At 37.0% G+C, this 20824-nt stretch overlaps 2 protein-coding genes and 1 pseudogene across 6 annotated transcripts; 2 read left to right on the forward strand and 1 right to left on the reverse strand.

Annotated features, from left to right (window-relative positions):
* The first annotated feature begins 1133 nt into the window (after positions 1-1133).
* Positions 1134-6548, forward strand: LOC137950819 (mediator of RNA polymerase II transcription subunit 32-like; annotated as a pseudogene).
* A 1079-nt stretch (positions 6549-7627) lies between these two features.
* On the forward strand, positions 7628-10761 carry LOC137950414 (uncharacterized). Of its 5 annotated transcripts, none has more exons than XR_011111941.1 (4): positions 7628-8113; positions 8224-8439; positions 8755-8969; positions 10065-10298. XR_011111941.1 is itself a non-coding variant. In XM_068796864.1 (4 exons), exons 1-3 carry the CDS (start codon positions 7886-7888, stop codon positions 10119-10121), a joined length of 501 nt encoding a protein of 166 aa, XP_068652965.1. In that variant the 5' UTR covers positions 7632-7885; the 3' UTR covers positions 10122-10129; positions 10540-10761. The 5 variants fall into 5 exon arrangements, 4 of the variants coding, with proteins under 4 accessions (XP_068652965.1, XP_068652962.1, XP_068652963.1 ...); XM_068796864.1 differs by lacking the exon at positions 8755-8969 and adding an exon at positions 10540-10761 and having other exon boundaries at positions 7632-8113; positions 10065-10129; XM_068796861.1 differs by lacking the exon at positions 8755-8969 and adding an exon at positions 10554-10760 and having other exon boundaries at positions 7632-8113; positions 10065-10145.
* A 404-nt stretch (positions 10762-11165) lies between these two features.
* On the reverse strand, positions 11166-15410 carry LOC137950275 (protein STRUBBELIG-RECEPTOR FAMILY 8-like). Its single transcript, XM_068796665.1, has 8 exons — positions 15344-15410; positions 14679-15257; positions 14317-14535; positions 14083-14226; positions 13602-13972; positions 13256-13471; positions 13048-13177; positions 11166-11431 (listed from the first exon to the last, which is right to left on the reverse strand). Exons 1-8 carry the CDS (start codon positions 15408-15410, stop codon positions 11166-11168), a joined length of 1992 nt encoding a protein of 663 aa, XP_068652766.1.
* Between the last annotated feature and the right edge of the window lie 5414 nt (positions 15411-20824).

Genomic DNA, 20824 nt, shown 5'->3' on the forward strand with positions numbered 1-20824 from the left:
CAAAATAAAATGATTCATAGGTTATATTGGCTGCGCACGTAAGTTGAAATTAGACCCCAAGTACATGGCGTTATAATATGGTTTAGAAGGACCAAAAATCCTTGTCAATTGACCTGCATAAATTTGATAGAGCAATCAAAACCTTATTCACGTAGCTGGTCAAGGATTGTTAAGGTTTCCGGAAGCGGCATAAAATAAAGTGTCATTAAATAGATACAGATATTTAAATGCAGAAAATATCGTTGGAGATGTGTCAATTAGCGTAACCGACAACGTGTCCAGCCACTAACACGACGTCTACATCAAAAGAGTCATAACGTGAGCACAAGTACAACCGGTTGCTTGATCAGCTCACCATTAGAGGAGACAACAATTACAAGTCCATTATTATTTAATACTATTAATCTCTATTCGTTGTAGATGAGATTTTTTTTCTTACAATGGACTCAATAGCTCAAACTAGTAATTAATTCCTTTTTTGTTTAATTAGTTGTCTTCCTTGCTTTTTAGCTTTTTAAGGCTATAAATTTTACTATAACCACATTTTATTATTTTTTTATAATCAAATAATAAAATTTTGGGTAAGAGGTATTTCACAACAAATTAGACCTTGAATATGTTGGAAGAACATAGATATGAACTATGGAATTCGTTGTTGTCATTATGCAAATGCACTGGCATTGGTTATTAAATTAGAACTATGGTTTTTTTTTTTTGGTATTTTTAAGTTATTAAATGGTTATATGAAATCAATTATATTATTATAATTATAAAAAAGCGATCAATATAATATCAATATATTGATATTTTAAAAATAAAAACAGCTGGTGCATGCAATCAATTAGTTCCAAAGACTTTGAAAGGACTTCAGTTTGTATTTTTTCTTGTAATTGGAATTAAAATTTCAAGTTTCTTAACTAGACAAGGACAAGTTGCTTTGTGGAATTACAATATGGTGTGAAAGGAAATAAAAATAAAGAAACATTGATTAGTAAGTTAATATCCGAAACACCACATGACACATTCGAGTCTGTTCTCATCCAACTCTACCGAAAGCGTCGAGTAGAGGGAGCTTTACAGCTAAAGCCAGACTCGTGGTGTAGGACTTGCGAGACGAAAATGAGTGAGTTCCTATTTCGATAGATCTCTGACCTTGAAGCTGAAACCATGGAAGCGAGCGGAGCTCTTTGGATGAATTAGTCACACGGTAATATCGACTGAGAAGTTCTTAAATCTCTCAGGGGGCTTCTTCCTTTCTCTTCTAGCGTTTGCTTTCACACTCGCGTTCGACCTGTCAAAATGTTTCTGATGCTGATTCTCTCGTCATCGACGCTGGGATGTTTTATTAAAAAGGCCAAAATGTTCTTGGAGGCTCTCTTTTCCTGGATAACGCCTTGAAAATCTCTTTCTTGCCTGCTCAAAGTTGGGGTTTAATTTATCCAATGGTCCACTGATCGAATGGAAAAGAGGAAAATAAACGTTTAATCGTCCTCTTTTTTTGTCTTCTATTAACGAATTATAGAAGTTGAGCTAACTTTAGCCGAGGCAGCATTCCACCTCGGAGGAGCTATTTATTGGTAAGATCATGTTCATGGCCTGTCACACTAGGATTTTTCCTTTTAAGTTATTTGTTGCATGTACTGGTTAATTTCTTATCACTTTCTGGACTGATTTAAAAAAACTCTTGTTACTTGATCGGGTTAGTCTGAATGAATTGGTATTGGCGCACTCTATTATTGGAAGAGAAATTTTTTGTGGCCTTCAATCAATAATATCAATGCTGGCAATCAAAATCTAGAATAAATACCGATGTTCAACGTAATCTGATTATATGTGTACGATCAAATTTTACTTTTTTTTTTTTGTTTTTTGTTTGAGAAGGATCAAGTTTTACATTGATGTTAGAGAAACCTTTACCTTTTGAATTTTTTTTGTTATAATATTCCTATTGATGGCAATTGTTATGATATTTTGTGTACTTAATGGCAAAGTATCCTTGTTTTGTCTGTACAATTAAGTTTTATGTAACTTTATGTTTTTGATAAATCGAAGGTTAAAAAATAGATTCAGTTGCTTTTTTTAAAAAATGGTATTTACTTTCTTCTCTTTCTACTCTAACTTAGCACGACAAATAGCATTGTCTTGCATTTTCTTAACCATTGTTTTTGCTTCAACAGACGACATAAAAAGACCCTGATTTTCCTCTCTTTCTCTCTCTGTCTTCTCTTATCTCCCACTCTCTCTTCCGAATATAGTCTTAGAGACTCTGGACTTGGTCGGTGTGCTCGCTGAATAATCCTCATGTTCTCTGCTGGCCACTCGTTCAGCATGCCAGATAGTTCTCTCTTGTGATGACAGTGATAGAGTGGGTATACTTTTTGTTGACAAAGGGGAATGGATGCAGAGAGTGAACGGATCCTGTTTATTCATTGGCGCCTTTGCCCGTGGTCAATTCATGCTAGGTACCTTTGAGACATATTTTTCATATTGTGTCATCGATTCTGTTTGACCATCCATCTTGCATACTTTTTAGCAGGCTGAGTGTGGGTGAAACAAGAGTTTGCCAAGAGACAAACATATGTGACTCACTAACCTAAGTGATCAGTTTACCAACTAATGATGAGTGCTTGACAAATCAATGTTTGGGGCTTTTGGAGGAAAATAGTTTCAGATATTTCATCATTAATGTGATTTTCACTGTCAGGGTATTGGATTAGTCTTCAATCATTTTAGTTCTTCTTTAGCATGGACTGAACTACTAATTTTGTGGGGCTTTTAGGGTAGTATTAGTTTTCAATCATTTTAGTTCTTATTTAGCAGGGACTAAAATACTAATTTTGTGGGGCTTTTAGGATAGTATAGTTTTTAATCATTTTAGTTCTTATTTAGCAGGGACTAAAATACTAATTTTTTGGGGCTTTTAGGATAGTATAGTTTTTAATCATTTTAGTTCTTATTTAGCAGGGACTAAAATACTAATTTTTTGGGGCTTGAAATGGAATCTCTCAACGAGCGAAATTCACTTCTACTAGTTTTAGCTTGACCTCACTAATTTGTTGGGCTTAGAAGCTCAATTCTAGTATAAGGATAAATACAATAGGTGGTTTAGAATGTTGGAGGCAAGTTTCATTGCTCTTTTCGATATTGAAGCTTGATTCGTGCATGATTTGAGGTCTCTATCATGTCAACTTTTCTTGCTTCCTGAATAATTTGAGAGTTATTTTTCTGGTTATGTTTCTAATGTTTTATGCACCTGTACATATCAGACATTTGATAAGAATTTATTATTTATATTTCTATTTTAGTTATGTTATGGGAGTTATTTATAATTTGGAAGATGTGAGGATTTATTTTTAATTTTTAAATTAAGGTGAATGAAATAGATAGAGTAGTTAGCCACCCCGGTTAGATAAGCTTTTGTGTAATTTCTCTACTTGCAAAGCTAGGAGAGTGTGTTCCTCTCACAAGAATACATTCACTTCAGTCATGTTTCTTTGTCCACTTTTTTTTTTTTTTTTTGATAAAGATGTAATTCATTAAAAAGGCGAAAAATTACAAAGAGATAGGGAGCAAATCCCTAACAACAAGATGTTGAAGAGATGCTCCCTGCTTGGCAAGCACATCTGTTGCCGAATTTGTAGATCTCGGAATGTGAGACCAAATACAAGAAAATAATGTGGTAATCTCTAAAATCTCCTGGAAATTTTCCCAATGCCTCCATGGCGGAAAGGAAGTGCCACGGCCCCATCCAATGACTACCTTAGAATCCCCTTCAATTTGAATTGGGCCACTACATTTATCTTTGAAAATCCGGAGCCCGTTGAGTAATTTCTCAGCTTTAGTCAATGGCATCAGGTTCCTGGGGCATCAAGTTAAGCTCTAGTTGGATCAATTAGATGCATTGATATGTGGATTAAGCCTTTCATTCGGTGGCCATCTTAGAGGCTTTTGTGGGCTTTGAATTTCAAGCCTCATTGGTCTCCATGTAATCAGTTCTCAGAATAAAAGTAAGTATGTTGAGTCTCACAGGTGTGTGGGGTATTGAGGGTGTGCAGGCATGTCTAATAAATATTAAACAGATTACATACATTAATATTCTAAATCTGAAGTTTGAAAACTGCTCCCAGTTGGAGTCTGTGGGAAAATATAGTTAAGCAATTTCTGTTAACCTTGAACAACATACTGATGATTACAGTTATAAATGTCATTTCTGCTGCCCAAAGAACTCATCAAATTGGTTTTGGCAACAATCCCTCCGTCAAAAGTGGATTGAACTATCAAAGTGTACCACAATTTGCTTTTGCAGAAGCACGCTTGAGATAACCTATTCGAAAGACCAGGCTAATTATATTTATTTACCTAAATGACTCTGCCAGCTCAAAAGATGCTTAATTATCAAAATTTCCCCAAAATGCAATGAGCTGGTGCTTGAGGCAATGCTCTCCAAACTGACAGGTCTGATATAATTTTGTGAATAAATAAAAGTTCTGTTTGGAAATTGATTGTCACTGGAGGTACTTCCTTTACAAGTATATCTCAAGTAGTGTATGGAAGGGGTTGAATTGAAGTCTAGCTCAATCATAATGTCTGATCATCTTTAGCTGTCTGATTGCAAGGACTCATTTATGATGATGACATAGGTTGCTAAGTGCATTCAAGAAAACTGTTAGAGTTTTGTCAGATCAGATTGCAGAAATGCTTTAGTTCTCAAGGAGGTGAAGAAAACAAGAGGAGGTGAATGGCCTCATGGGAGGGTTTCTAGGGTGAAGTTTTATGTTCAAGTTTCACTGGGGGTACAAGGTGTAGTGTACTTGTGTAATCAATGTATATAAAAAAAGAAGAATAAGTGGAGAGGAATTTGTTGATTCCTGATTGAAAAAAGGTGGAAGGTGCAGATTCTGCATCCTCCATGTGAGGTTAAGTGTAACTTTTAACTTGTGATTATTATGTCGGTATAAGGAATAACCGTTATTTTTCTTGCATGTTGTTGTGATATGTCTTATGTGTTGCATGTTTTTTTATGATCCTTTTGTTTAATGCATATAGTGGCTCCAATTGCGAGCCACCATAGTATAGATCAATCTTGACATTAAAATGTGTAAAAAGTAAAGATTTTGGTGAAGGAAGAGGAGAAAAATGAGAGAAAAAGAGAGAAGAGAGAGGAATTGAGAAGAGCCAGAGCAGCTCTTTTAAATAACTTATTTGGGCTGATAATTACAGAAATGCCGCTATACACTCCCTAACTATGTATCCTATGTACATGAAAATTTGATCACTAACATAATTTAACATGTAGAACAAGATTACACAAAGAGATTAAACCACAGAAGTGGTGAAATGACCAAAATTCCCCTGGAGGATAATGACCAAAGTACCCCTGGATGTATTTTCTAAAAAAATGCAAGCATTTTGTTCCACGCATGTTTACTGCTGTCTGAACATGTTTGCTTCAGATCCTGATGGCATGACATATTAAGTGATTCTAATGGGTATCTTGTTCTGATGTGAGCTATGCGTTTTCTGTTCCTAAAGATAAATTATCTTGTTTTTCTTGTTATGTCTGCTTTGAATCCATGGCCCTGTGCAACCAGGAGTTGCACCCTACCCTACTACTCTTCCTAACTATGACTGCGGTTTCTCTCTTTATCTCTCAAAATGCCCTCTGGACAACATTTCTGTCACCTGGGCAATGACAACTTATTTCTTTTAGATTTGTTGGTGAAAAGTGCTGAAGAATCATGCTGTACCTTAGAGAGAAATTTGACATCTGAAAACCAATTTTTTGTTTTTTTCTGAATTTTGTTAATATTTTTACAAAGGATTGATTGCTATGTTATATGTACCAGTGGGCCAACAGAAGATAAAATCTAAAAAATAACTTGCAACCTGAGATAGAGAATAGCAAATCTTCCAATGGATAACTCTGTGGATGCATTGAATAATGCATATCAAGAGTTTGTAGCAGCTGCAGTAGGTGTACTAGAAGCCAAGGAGCAGTCTGGGGGCCAGAAGACAACAGCCACTGATGCTGCTCTTGAGAACTTCAAACAACGTTGGGGGTTGTTTAGGGTTGTTTGTGATCAAGCAGATGAATTTGTGGAGTCTTTGAAACAATGGATTGGATCAGGAATGCCTGGAGGATGAGACAACTGGTTCTGCTTCAGAAAAGCCTGGACAGTTCAATCCTGGGCTTCTGCTATTAAGTGCGGTGAAACTGGATCAGATGAGTAAAGCAGTCCGTAGGCTTGTCATAGAACTTCAACAAGGGAGTGGAAAAGTCAATGCCACTGCACACTCGCAATCGTCTGCCCCTTTTGATGCCAGATTCTCTGAAGATGGGCCGCAGAAAGAATCTGATGTGCACCGTTAACTCAGTCCATATGAACAGTTTATTCTATTTCTATTTGGTCACGAGTTACAGCTTGTATTTGGCAGCTAATAACAAGAAAGTGCTGACAACATGTGTTGGTCTGAGCAAAATGTCATCGAGTAACAAAATTTTGTAAATTTGGACTGCCTGTTACGTGTATACAAATTGTTTGCTCGATAGTACTCCAAGTTAATAGTGAAGCTGATTTAGTAGAAAATTAACTGTATTTTTTTCAGAGTTCACAGAGAGAGAAGAAGAATTTACTTTACGAAGTCTCAAAGAGGAAGTGTACTGTCATGTTTCACGGTGTTAAATGATCCTGAGTGTGGTTTCATGTTTGATGATCCTGAATGTGGACATGTTTGATTTTTGCCTAAAGCTTTCATGTCAGAGATGCATACATTACTAAAAGCTATAACCCTTTTTTTTGGCAGCGCAGAGCAAACTATATGGATATCTGGAAAATTCAAGCCTGAATACGTGATCTTTTAAATGATGAGAAAAAGAGAAATTTTGTGTAGGTTGATATTAATAGTATTTATTGTCTGGGCTGGTTCCAGATGCACTAGCCCAGAGGGTGAGTAATCGAGAGGTTAGCAAGTATGAGAAAACTGTACCTGTCAAAGTAACAGTACTTGTTTCAGTAAGCGCCATCCTCCATGTGATGGTGCCTGCTCCTGCTCAGTAACTTGGCCACCGACATTTGTACCGACGCATTTTGGTCAACAAATACAGCTCCCTCATGTCTATATTGTTATTTTTATTACTCCTATTGCCCGAAAACTGCAGCAGGAACTCTTAGTGAAGCCGGCCGGTCAACCGGATGGCCTCTTAGGGGATTTGAGTTGAGTCTGTTTTGAATTTAACTCGAAAGCTTATTTCACTGGAGTGGGTAAAATTTTTTTGATACATGAGAAATTGTCATCGACACGTCTTAGGTTCGAGTTTCGTGTGGAGACTTAGGATCTAGTGCGTAGTGATCCTGTGGAGCGGTGGTGCCTCCCTAATAATAAGTGAATAGTGAATTAGACCCGATGGTCCTCGTTCACGGTTCTTGATGGGTGTAGTACCATTGTCAGCATCTTTTATTCAGTAGTAAATTGGAACTGAGTTCACTTATAGATATAGGTCACTTGTTATTAAACTAATATCATGTTCTCGCATAATATAAAACGTGATATTAGGCTCAGTTTACTCGTACTCCAATATTAGTGTAACCAGTGTTACTGCCTGCAACTCTACGACGCGTATGCGTATTGCGCTCCGGGCGCACAACAATGCTAAATCCGGGAACGAAGGGTAAAGAGACAAGGAGAGTCGAAGACCGTAGGAACACAATTTTCATTTCTGCATTCGTAATCATATCACCGAATAAGTGGAGAGGATCCCATTTCTGTTCGCTTCGTTTCGCCTCATCGCATCGTCCAGGGACAGGGAAAATTGAGGACGCGTAGCAGAAGCACGCGCCGCCAATTTACCGTGCAGCTACCATCGCCAATTCTCTTTCGATCCGAGATGAAGGATGAAGAGCTACCGACGACAACGACGACGAAGAAAGATTCAGGCGACGGTGGAGTTCTCTTCGGAAAAGGACGCTACAAATTCTGGGCTTTAGGGGCTATTCTTCTCCTCGCCTTCTGGTCTATGTTCGCCAGCACTGTCTCTCTTAAGTGGTCGGCCGGAAACCTAAATCAGCTAACCGACGACATTGATGCTCACTTACATGACGACATGGACGTCCTTGTAAGTGCTGCTTGTTTTGTTGTTTATTTTCCTGGTCTCGATTTGTTGTTGTGATTGGATCTCTTCTAAGCTCGTTTTTTTTTTTTTTTTTTGTGTGTTCTGGATGGTAGGAAATTGAGGAGAGGGAAAAGGTGGTGAAGCAGATGTGGGAAGTGTACACTCACAGTCATCGGATCAGGCTACCCCGGTTCTGGCAGGAGGCTTTCCAAGCTGCGTATGAGCAGCTGGAGAGCGATGTTCCTGGGGTTCGAGAGGCAGCCGTCTCAGAGATCGCCAAGATGTCAATGCGGACGATAGATCTCGAGCCGCCGCCGAGGCAACAAGTGGTATGTCTGATTTACCTTTAATTACTTGTTTTAGTCTTTTTGTTTTTCATTATTCCGCATCCTGGCGCTTTTACGGGGGTTTCCGTTTGCATTACTGACTTAACATTCATATTCAGAGTGACTAACAAGGAACAGCTTGTATTGTGCCGCTATATTTGATTTGCTCCAATCACCGGCATCTTAGTAGCTCTGATTTTTGGTACACTAAAGAGATAATTCTCCGGTTTGGTTAACTCATATCTGCGTCAAAGGCAATTTGAGTCCCCTGTATTTCTTTACATATTTAATTTCCCTGACTATTTGTCAACCTTTTAGGAACACAATTCATGCATTAATCTGGACACTAGACTTTTGATCGACAGACCACTATTTCGATTTTAGTGATTTCTACATGGTGATACAAACGCGTCCAGGAGAATCCGCATGATGGAATGTTCTCTTGCATTTGTGGCCAGTACCTATCGTACTTGAAAATGATTGTGCATAAGACACTGATTTTGATATTTGAGTAACGTGCATAGACTTTACAGGTGATTTTCTTATGTTTCATCCTTTTTTATTTTTCGTGTATCTATCCATCTGTATTGTTTCTTATATTCTCAAAGCCCTTGTTTTATGGTCTGCATATTGGAGCCTTTTGTAGTTAAAAATTTATAATAAAACTTAAGTGTTCATCTGTAACATGTAGAACTTTGTGTTTGGAGTTCAAATCCTCTTTATCTACCTGCTTATAGCTTAGTGGTTCAGGTTGATCTGCATGTCCCCTAGGTATTGGAATCCATCATCAATTTCACCAAAAATGCTTCAGTGACCAGCCTGAGTCACACGTTCAGTGACAACTTATCGTTTTTTAGTTAGTAACAAATGCGAGAGAGAGTTCTAGGTTGCACCCAGTATGCAAATTGCATCCAATCAATGTTGATTCTTAGGTTTCAGGAAAACTTCTTTACTTTACCCTGACTGGGTTTAATGTATATATCAACTATCTGGAAGACCTTTTGAAGAGTTTCATGCAGTTAATAGGCTCCTTTAGGATTTTTTGCATTGTACGAGAAAATATATAGTCCTATTCATTTGTAAATATCATTGTTTCTTGGCCTCAAAACATCTCTAAACTTTTGGCTTTGTGTTGATTCTGTCATTAGATGTCCTGTTTTACTTGACCTTGAAGAAAAGAAATTATTAACTTCACTCATAGAGATGCAAGTTGACAATATACTCCTGATGTGGTGGCCTGGGAGAAACAGAATAGTTTCTTGTTCTTTCGTTTCATCAGGCCCTTCATTTCTCAAAAGGTTACTCTGCACTTGGCAAAATAAAAGATCGTGAAACCCAGTTTTGGAACAGCTCCATGGAACCTGCAAAACCGGAGGAGTGATAGGGAAATCTCGCTAATATCTCAGCAGCCATGTTTGCCTGCTGTTGGTTCTGATTGAACCATAGCATGCAAAATGCTTGTCTTTTGCTTTCTGTTTCAATAATAGAAGTATATGTTTTGCATGGTTTATGCCTTTAGTGTATGATAATATGTTGAGTAAGTCAACTTTTATTAGCTATAACTTATTTGTATCTGTTCAGATGATTGGTTTGCTCGATTAATATGTTGCCTTGTCACCTGTTTCCAGAACACCAAAGAGAATGGAGAGGCAGGAAGGAAGGTATCCTCGGCTGAGCAGCAATGACAAGCGATGTGAGGCTTCAATCATGTATATCTTGACCCCTAATGGAGTTTCATCAATTTTCCTGTGCTAGGCTTGCTTGCCCTTTCACTAGATATATTTTGTTATGTTACATCCGAAAAACACCATACCACTTTTTCTTCTTACTGAGCTCAACGTGTTTAGCATAGCAAAATATAAGCAAGCTTGTATTTCCTGTTGGCTGTTGCTATTTGTCTGAAATTTAAGCATTCATTAGACTCTTACTTTGAGGTTAACGGGAAAAGAAAAAAACAACTGGAGATGCTCTTGACCCTCTTATAATCAGTTTCATTAAAATTAGTTTCTAAATGTTAGTTAATTATGTTAAAAGTTATTATGAAAAAGTGAAGAGTCCACTATATCTCCAACTTTTATCTGGTCTTATTGATTGAGTCTTTAGTTCAATGACCGCAGGAGGGAGGCGGCAGGTTTGTAATGTGAGATCTTGGGTGAAGTCTCGCATGGCAAAAGGGCAAGCAAAGAAAAGATTAAAAGTGAATGTAGTGACCATACGAATCGGAGATGAAGTAATGAATTTTTTTTAAGCATATTTAAAGGAACTCATTATGCTATATTTGATCGTTTCTAATATTTTTACGTCTCCATTGTCAACAGTTTTTTTGGAAAAGGTCGCTTAGTTAAATTAGCTTAGAAATGCAACAAGACTGCACATTATGTTGTCATTTATTTTTATTGTTTAGCATTTATTGGTTTAAGCTCCTTTCGTTTGACACAAAACTAAAAATGGGTAGACGTGAAGAAAAGGTAGCTGGATATGGAGTTAGCACAGTTTATTGAAAAAGAACGGACAATAAGAGGTGTATTTTAAGATTTACTGGTATGACTAATACATAAATGGATCATTTTTATATTTTCATATGAATTTACGAAGTTTGCAATCTTTCATACTAGGTTTTTTTTTTAGAAGAATTATAATGGATTTTGACAGTTAAGATGTGTTTGTGCCAATAGGAAAGTATAGGAAAAGATGTATTATTGATCTCTCTCCATGTGAAAAGGCAAAGTCTACACAGCTCTGCTTTCAGGACAAAATGCTTCTTCCATTATTTCACTCGACAATGAATGAATGGACCTGTCAACTACCCTGACACTCCAAGTTATTTCATCTTCTGCTGTGTCCCGTTGTTCTATATCCAAAACCTCCAACGAGTCATTTGGTACCGAATTTTTGCATTTGCCCGCTTGAACACTAGAAGGAGAACTACGGATCGTTTCAGCTTTAGGAAACGCAAAACGACATGATAAGACAGCAGCAGCAGGAAATGCCTTCTCTGGATGGACAGCAGGAATGTAATTAGTGGAAGAAGATCATCCCAGTTCTCCAAAAGCTCCCTGTATACTAAGGAAGGGTAACCTCAGTTATGCCCGTTATTTTGCAAATCTCAGCCGGGATTTTGCGTTTGTTTTTTAATTGAGAGGCCAAATATATTGAAGCTGCAGAAATGCTAATTGGGTTCCTTCGTCTAAGGAAGCACTTGTTGATTACAATTTACAACTTCTCCAATGTGTGCCACAAGATCCAGAGGAAACAAGCCACTTAGGAAAAGAAAAAGTCGTTTTTTCATTAATGGGCTTCGTCAGTTTTTGAGAAGCGAGAAATTAATGCAAACAAACGGGGAGCAGATTCACTGAGTTGTAGTAGATTCCAGAAGTAGGGCACGTGAACTGATATTGAATTAATGTTGATGGGCTGGCTTAGTTTCAGAGCTTCGCCAAGAATCTTGATGTACTCTATTTCCTTCTGGGGAAGGTTGGCAGCTGTAGAGATGTCCTATTGCATAATAGTATGTGTCAACAAGATGAATGAATAGAATGAATGCGAGGAATGGACGATTGACCGATTAGAGACATGCAGCAGATCGTCGTAAAAAATGACAACGTAACTTCGAAAGTTCGAAGTAAAAATGAATTTTAAATAGAGAAAAAAAAAACAGAAGAAGAACACTTCAAAGTACAGACAAGTAAGAAATTCTATTAGCTTTCTTCGTGCGAGTAAGCTAAAAGTTCATGTTTCAAAATAAATATTGAATTTATGAAAAAAAAAATATTTCATTAAGTTAATGTAATTTGAGTACATAAATCCCTATTTATAATAGAGGAATATAGGAGAGTCTAATTACAATTAAATTTGTCTCAATTACACCCAAACTCTAACACTTAAACATAAGTTCTAATATAATTAAATAAATAAACATAAATAGAAGACTAACATAACTAAACTGAAACTCTTTCTTTGAGACTTCATTCCATAATAATTTTGGCTTAATAAGACTTCTTATTGTAAAAGTCATGTAAGATTTTTTTATATTTGCTCTTCAACAAAAAAAAAAGACATAATAGGATATACCAACTTGCATAATTAAAATTCTATGCATCTCTATAAAAGATATCCGTAGCTATGTCACCCTTACATGCATCCTAAGATCAAACTAAGGCTGAGAAGGAATTTATTTGTCTTGCTGTTGACTCTCCATCAACTTAGCGTTAATTCTTACTTACGTTGGGAATTGTTACATCGTAAAAAGAATCCATTATACTCTACAATTGCTCTCTGAATATCCAGATTTCTCTATTCCAACGACCAACTTTGTTTGCTTTAGCTACGCTTACAATTTACAGTTCACAGCCATGCAAATTAAGAGTAGGAAAACAAAGATACAATTGAGGCCGCATTTCCCGATTCTGTATCAATGAATATGAAAATTAAGAGATGGGAGATGCTTCTGCAATTCACACATCTTGCAAAACCAGGTCGTTCAGTCGGTAAATAGGGTACAACTAAAGAACCAGGTTCAATGCTGAAAGTAACCTAGCCATACCCAGTTTCAGAGAAAAGCTCGAGCTTCCTGAAGCTTTAATAAGACTTCTTCCAGGCTCGGCCTCTCACGCTCCGATGAAGCAGTGCAAAAGATGGCCAACAGTAGGACCCTCTGAAACGCGATTGAATTGTATACCCCGTTCAAACGAGGATCTGCGAGTCCACTGCTGTCCCCCCCGTGAAGAACCAGGGCCCTTGCCTGCATTAACGGCATACGTTACGGTAATCTCTGTAAGTAAAACTCTTCAACAATTGGTTTTGGTTTAGAAGAACAAACCTCGTTTACTAATTCTGGCTTAGAATGATCACTTGAGTTCATGACATCTCTGCCTGTTAATAGCTGAAGAAGCACGACCCCAAAACTGTATTTATCGTCCTGTTGCTTCAGGGATTCATGGTCGATGGAGCCACCTGATGTCCCGTTCTTAGCTTGGGTAAGGGCGTAGTCTGATAATTTTGCTTCCAGTTTCTCGTTCAGTAGTATGTTCGTAAGCTGAAAAACAAGATTGTCAATAAGCTTTAATATAGTATCAAATGCACAGAATGAAAGATTTTAGTCTTCAATAAACTTGGTCAAGATCAGTCAATAAATTGGCCAAAAGAATCTAAAAAATGAAAGTCACCTTGAGATCACCATGAATCATCTTCCCCATTAAGTTGTTCTGTAAGAACCAGAGACCCCGTGCGATGCCGCTCGCTATTCGCAGCCTTTGTTCCCAAGTTAACACTTCGCTCATAGGATCAGTAAGAGATAAAAGAGACATCTGAGAGGGCTTGCCTAAAAGCCTATTAGCAAGATTTCCACCAGCACAGTACTCATAAACCAAGCACTGCTCTCCTTTATCACAGTAGCCAAGAACGGTTACAAGATTTGGATGCCTTATCTTGGTCACTTTGCTCATCGATGCTGTGAAATCCGGAAGCCTCATTTCTTCCTTCACTCGCTTAACTGCAACCTTCTGGCCACTAGGCATTAACCCCATATAGACTTTCCCTATCATTTTCCAGTGATAACAACGCTACAACAATCAGTGATACTTGTTTGATTAGGAAATATGAATAGATTATAATTCCTTACAGGTTACCTTTTCCTTCAAGTCTTACCTAAGCTTCCTCCACCGATCAGGTTGCTAGTGTTGAAACCATTAATTGCTTTGGCGATTTCTCCATGTGAGAAAATGTAAAAGCCAGAACTACTACTGATTGGCATGCTTTGATCATATTCGAGACTCGTCCTCGTGGCGTTTACTGCAAATAGAGAACTAACGGAATCAGATTGACACACCATAGGTGTAATCAAATTGTCTCAACTATCCGGTGAAAATTATTTTGCCCAACCTGATAAGTCTTCCATTTCCTTTTTGCTTTCTTCGTTCAGTTTCTTCCTCGTTATCTTGTAAAGAATTGGAGTCAGTATCGCCATGAGCACCGCCACGAAAATGCTCGCGGTCAAGAGTATCTTGGAGCTCCAGGAAAGTCCTCCATCGTCCTGCTTTTGCTGGGGCCAATGGAAAGCTGCAAAGCATGTAGTAGCTCTTATGAGAACAAAGATCCTGCCTTGGAACACACAGAAAAGGAAAAAGATACAGAGAAGAAACACATCACTCTGTTCTACATTTTCAGGTTCTTCTCTGTTGAGAAAAATTAAAAATACAGAAAGTAGTGATAAGAAAAAGAAACCGTAGGCTTCAAGTACTCACGTATTTCGTCCCATAAACAAGAAAAGAGGCCGTCAACCCAGCTCGAAGAACCTACATCAAAGCTCGCCAAAGTCACCAGCAGGGCCCCCGAGCAGAACGCCCGGTTCATGGGATCCGTCTTCCCCCCATCTCCCTGTTCAAGAACTTCCAAGGATCTTTTATAGGAATCCGTACACTTCAAGCAAGCATCATCGCTGAAACTATCAGTTCTGAGAAGCCCGCAGTTAGATTGAAGAGCACCAAAGCTCTCTCCCCCGAGGAAACCCACTATCGAGTTAACATCTCTGGAGCACACGCCTATAGGTGTTGACAGAGAGAGGAAATCCGGAAACCTGCAGCTTGACAGGTCAGTTCTGTTGTGAAGATTCTGAAACAGTTCAGTGCATTCAACAGCTTGGGGTGGGTCGAGGAAGATCGATTGGGAGTGGTTGGCTCTAATCGCCATTGCTTGGAAGACGGGTTCCAGAGCCGATTGGCAGCATGTGGCAGTCCATCCCTCGGGGAGAATGCCGGAAGGCTGGTTTAAACACTCTGTCCTGGCTTCAAATGGGAATTGTTTGAAATCCAACGAACATAAGCCTGTAAAAACGAAAGATTATTTGCGTTAGATAACTGGTATTTCTTGTCTTTCAATTGCCTTGTACATGATTTTACCAAGTACTCACTCGTTGATGAAACAGCGTTGCATAAGAGAAAAAAGGAGAAGAGGGCGAGGATGGTATCAACTGCCATAACGCTACCGATTGAAGCTGTGGTTTCTGTTTTCTGCTCTTAGCACCGAAGAAAAGACGGTTTGGTGGGTTTTATCGAAATAAGGATCTTTAATGGTGAAGGTCCTCAACGAGATTAAGGATTCCTGATCTTGTTAGATGAACGTAGGGGAGCTCGAGGGGATGGAGAAATGGTCATTAACTTGGTCAATTTGGTCATGTTAAAGAACAAAAGACTGCAGAGAGGATAATCATACTTTAACAACATTATGCATGAAATTAAACGGCAACCTTCTTGCTCAGAAGGTTACAAAGAGAAGGTGGCGGATTTGGAGTTCAGGAAGAAAAAAACAAAACGAAACATCTCTTCAACTCGGGTCTTCAGCCGGCCTAAAGAAGACAAGCCGATCGACAAATTAATCAGTCTGACCGTTGCTAAAACGAGTGTGAGTAGATTGCTTCGAAAACTCCAATCGAACTCACAGACTAGAACGCGTTTTGGTAGCGACTCCACCTTTTCTGCAACTTCCTGCCTTGTTCTGTCTTCTCACGCTACATTCCTCAAGTTTGCCGATCGACAAATTAATCAGTCTGACCGTTGCTAAAACGAGTGTGAGTAGATTGCTTCGAAAACTCCAATCGAGCTCACAGACTAGAACGCGTTTTGGTAGTGACTCCACCTTTTCTTCAACTTCCACGCTAAATTCCTCAAATTTGTAGGTTCTTCACACGTTAAAAATCCGCAGTAAATCTTAATCCAGAATTTACAACAGAAAATTAGGATTGAATATAAATACCTAAATCCATTCCAAAGTTTGGTCTTTCTGTTGTGGAATCACTATGACGAACGATAGTAACGGAGATTGATGTCGTGGTCTTCCTCAACTAAATCACCTTATTCGTCAATGAGACCTTCGTCTCTCTTCCGGATGGACAGAAGAAAAACTGTGTGTGATTTAGTATATTGGGAACCATAACCATTTTGTGTCTACTTATATAGGTTCTCATAATTCCCTATGGTATCTACTCAATTGGCCCATATCCATGACCCATTCCTTAATAGGTTTTACAAAATTAGATCACTTAATTTCAACCCATTCCATTAAACATAGAAAATATAATTACATAATAAATATGTTACCCAAATTAGAATAGGAAATGTGAATTTCTTGAGAATTTTCATGAGGGAGACGAGGGTCCTCACTGCTACAAAAACAAAAATTCAAAACCAGTTTGTTTGGGTTTTCCCAAGTAGGGCATCAGTTTAAATAAGCATACGGGTAAAGGTGCTTTCTTCCATACCATTGAAATATTGCATAAATTGTTATTTGTCCCTGATGTACAAACTAATACTTATATGTTAATGTTTCTGTTAGTGAAACTCTAATTATAACATGAGAAGAAGAAATTGTATGCTGTCACAAAATGTGATTCTATGTAGTTGGTGTCACATAATTTTGTTGAGCCCCTATCGAGTAAATCATATGTGAGAGCAAAAGCCTCAAACCAAGGGAGCAGAATTTTAACTCTACTTTTGATCTAAATTAGTATTAAGAACTCTCTTTTTGTTTTGCTTGTTTTTTATACATAAGGTGTTTATTTTTAATATTTATTTGTTAGAAAATTAATCCAAAGGTATTTTGGTCATTTTACTTTATTGTTCGTTATGTTGATTTATGTTTGTGGTTCAATTTTCATGTACATAGGGAATGTGAGATAAAAGAGATAAGGAATATGTGTAAGTAGGGGCATTTTTGTAATTGACCAAAGCCTCTAAATTAAATAGAGAGGGGTCAATGCAATGACTCTAATTTGAACTTCACTCTCTCTCTCTTCCTTCTCTTCTCTCTTCTACTCTTCTATCTTCAGTTTTACATGTATCAGAGCAATTGATCATATATGAGAGCGTCTTTTATGATTATTCATCATTTTTTTAAGGGGGTGATCTCTTAGAAAAGAGATTTATCAAATTTTTCGGTTATTGGTTGGTAAAATTTAATCTTTTTTTTTTCTCTGTCATAACCCTAGGGTTACAGGTTCTATTGATCGTTGAGTAATTGATGACTTACATAATTTAGTATATTTTATCACTTATTAAGTTTAAACTTTAGTCTAATTTCATTTATTTTTATCGGTTTTAGGCTTCACCGCTATCATTTAATTTTATTTCAGATTCGAAGAAAAGAAAAATACCAAATTCTGATATTCAAAAATTCAAATGAGCATCCGAAGCTGGAAGAGGCTGTTAAATGGTTTATTCGAGCTGCTGGTGCTGGCCATGTACGTGCCATGTATAACTTGGTGCTATGTCTGCATCAAGGTCGTGGTGTTCAGTGCAGTGTACCTGAAGCTGTATGTTACTCTCTAATATAGAGATTTGGAGCGGGATCCATCACCATTTCCTTATCCTTTATGCAAATATTAGAGAATTGGATCTGACACAAAGACATGGATGAGGTTTGACTTGGCAAAAGAAAAATCACGAGATTTACTTTGGCAGTTCGATTGATGAGAGACTCACGCCAGCCGCTTTGGGGTTTTTGACTTGGATTTGGCAAGCACGAGGAGGAAAAAGAGGATGCTGGGCAGTTAAAGAAGATGTGGCAAGGAGAGAGGAAAGGAGGAAGAGTATTCGGTGGCGTTTAGAAAAAGCACGGACGGCAAGAGGAAAAGAGGAGATTATTCTGAGTTTGGAAGGACGCTGGGAAAGATAAAGGACGGAAGAGAGAGTAATTTCGATTTTCATCTTCTTCTAGTCCCTGCGAAAGAGAGAGAAGGACGGAAGAAGAGAAAATATTTCTGGGCAGAGTTGAAGACGCTGCGACACAGAGGAAAACCACGGACGGAAAGAGATTTTCAGTATTCATTTCTTTCTTCTATTCCCCTCGGAGAAAACAGACCGTGAATTCATTTATGTTTGAATTTCGTTGTTAGCATAAACTAAATTTTCTTTATTCCAGAAAACAATGTAACCTACTTTCGAATTATACTTTAAGAAGTAATTCTCTCCTATGTCGGAAGACTTATATGAAATTATGCAATATTAAAATCGTTAATCTTAGACATTTCTGCATAGGCAAATATATGAATCGAAAGACTTGTATGAACCTATGTAGTATTAAAATTATTGATCTTAATGTTTTGTTGTTTTATTAATTTGCATATTCTTGTGTAACATGATGAACAAGAATATTTCCAATTGACGAAAGAGACTTTTGGATGAGTGGATATTAGTTAACAAACAAAGAGAGAATTAAATTAAATTAGTTAGATAAGTAAAAGCAAAGTGAGATTTTATGTAAAATCGATTTCCTAGAAATTTTCTTTCTCATTAATTTGATTTTTAAACAACAACTTTCTTTTTTTTTAGTATTTTCATTGAATTGATTTTATTTTAAATTGCAATTATAAAGATTTTAGTAACTTCTCTAAATAAAGTCAAGATTAATATAATTTCAGTATTTGTCAAAAGTAAGTTACCAATCCCTAGGGACGATATTTTTCTCATCACTTCACTATAAAACTTAATTATTATAAGAGAGTTTCTTTGAGTCTCCTTAGGATGTACATTAACTATCCCTATATCATTGCCTATATCATCCTCCACAAAGCTGATGTCAGTCCTAATTAAGATTATTTGATGTTATTCTAATTGAAGTTTATCCACTAATAGAGTTGTTTGAAGTGTGCACATCCTAATTTTATGCTAACCCTAATTATATGAGGTAGGGCCCACATTGGTGCTATACTTGAACTATTTTAGAAGTATTGTTTGGTTGATTTGTGATTCTAAATATGGTTGATTCAGGTGAAGTATATATCTCATCTATGAAATTTTTAGGATCTGATGTCAAGGAGACAATTACTATTACTTGAGAGAAATTGACAGGGTTAAAGTATCTTAATTGGGCCAAATCGGTAAGATGTACTTGAAGACCAAAAAGCAGACAAAGTTTATTTGTGATGATCCCCGAATTCTCGTTGATGATGATTGAAAAGCAAAGGACAGCTAAGTTAGGACTTGGATTGTCAACAATATTGATTTTATACTACAGAATCATGTAATGAATTGTGACTGAAATGCCTATGTGGGTGTCTTTACACTCAATATGCTCATGAGAACAATCTATCACAAGTGTAAGAATTATACACAAACTTCTTTGGATTAACAAAGGTAACTAAGACATTTACAAAATATTATAGTGTTTTTCTAGGGATTTGGTAGAAAATCAATGTATCATCCATTCACTACGGATGAATGAGAATTGAGAAATTGAGAAAGCAACATAATCAGCTGCCAGTAGCAAAGTTTCTAGATGGTTTAGGTGTTGTTTGATGGAATTAAGGCCCTGATACTAGCTTATGATGAGATTCTTACTTTATCCACTAGTTTTAACAAGATTATGAGAGCTGAAAAAATAATAGTATCCAAGGTGGTTAAAGATGCCAAGATGGGTGAAACTACTATTCTTACTACCTCAGATATTGTATCAAGTTCAGCAAACTCCTCTAGAGGCCGTACAAGTATTGGCAGAGGTAGAGGTAGAGATGGTTCGGACCAAGGTTGATGCCATGGTGATGGTAAATTTGAGAGGAAGTGTATCTATTGTGGACGCACCAACCATTACTCAAATAGATGTTGAGTTAAATTTGAAAAACCCGCATGGGCCAACTCTACTATTTATGTTGGCAATGGCAACGTGTATGATGTTGAAACATCTATGACACCAGGAATTTCAGATGAAATGCAACAATTAATTCAACAACAACAACAGATTGCACAACATATGACTTAAATCTCCATTGCTTCCTCTTTTGCATATGTAGCTCATGCTTCTGTTGTTCATTTATTTACCCATTTACCCATGGGTAAGTGGGTGGACAAACGGAAATAGAATGTTCTTTATACTGGTTGGACATAATGGGTACCGATAGAGATTAAAGGTAAATGAAATGGGTAATACAAAGCTCTTTACCCATTCGACCTGATTGTATATATGAAGTTGTTAACTTCTCGTAGCATGGGTTATATGCTTAGTGTATGAAATGAGTAACCTCTCTCATGGTATAGAAAAAAATGAAATTTATTCTTTAGTGATCAATTTTTTTATGAAGAATGTGTCTTTATGTGTGTTTTTAGAGTGTAAATAAAAATAATAAAATAGTAAATGGAATTAAAAAAAATATTTTGAATCTACAATTAATATAATCATATATCATCAAATTTTGAATATTTTCTAAAAAATAAAATATTATCCAAGACGAAATTTCTATTTCACTTTGGTCCTATTAGAGTCTTTTTCAGGATATTCTAGGTAGACATTTCTAGTAAAAATACGTTTCCAAGGACTATTAGTACCTTATATTTCCTAGAAACACTTTTCTAGCTAAAAATTCTTACAAAAAAAAATCATTTAATTTTTCAAGTAAGATTTT

This window comes from Aristolochia californica, unplaced genomic scaffold (genome assembly GCF_029961685.1).
Source record: "Aristolochia californica isolate CCGP_79_NKW_82.1479 unplaced genomic scaffold, dmAriCali1.0.hap1 SCAF_14, whole genome shotgun sequence".
In the NCBI taxonomy this organism is placed as follows: Eukaryota; Viridiplantae; Streptophyta; class Magnoliopsida; order Piperales; family Aristolochiaceae; genus Aristolochia; species Aristolochia californica.

Excerpts from the sequence above, each read along its gene's own strand:
- LOC137950414 (XM_068796864.1), top strand. The coding sequence starts at position 7,886 with ATGAAGGATGAAGAGCTACCGACGACAACGACGACGAAGAAAGATTCA. Across the intron at positions 8,114-8,223 it reads ATGACGACATGGACGTCCTT|GAAATTGAGGAGAGGGAAAA; the intron begins GTAAGTGCTGCT and ends TCTGGATGGTAG. Across the intron at positions 8,440-10,064 it reads CGCCGCCGAGGCAACAAGTG|AACACCAAAGAGAATGGAGA; the intron begins GTATGTCTGATT and ends ACCTGTTTCCAG.
- LOC137950275 (XM_068796665.1), bottom strand. The coding sequence starts at position 15,410 with ATGGCAGTTGATACCATCCTCGCCCTCTTCTCCTTTTTTCTCTTATGC. Across the intron at positions 13,973-14,082 it reads GATCGGTGGAGGAAGCTTAG|GGAAAGTCTATATGGGGTTA; the intron begins GTAAGACTTGAA and ends GGAAAATGATAG. Across the intron at positions 13,178-13,255 it reads AGCCAGAATTAGTAAACGAG|GCAAGGGCCCTGGTTCTTCA; the intron begins GTTTGTTCTTCT and ends CCGTTAATGCAG.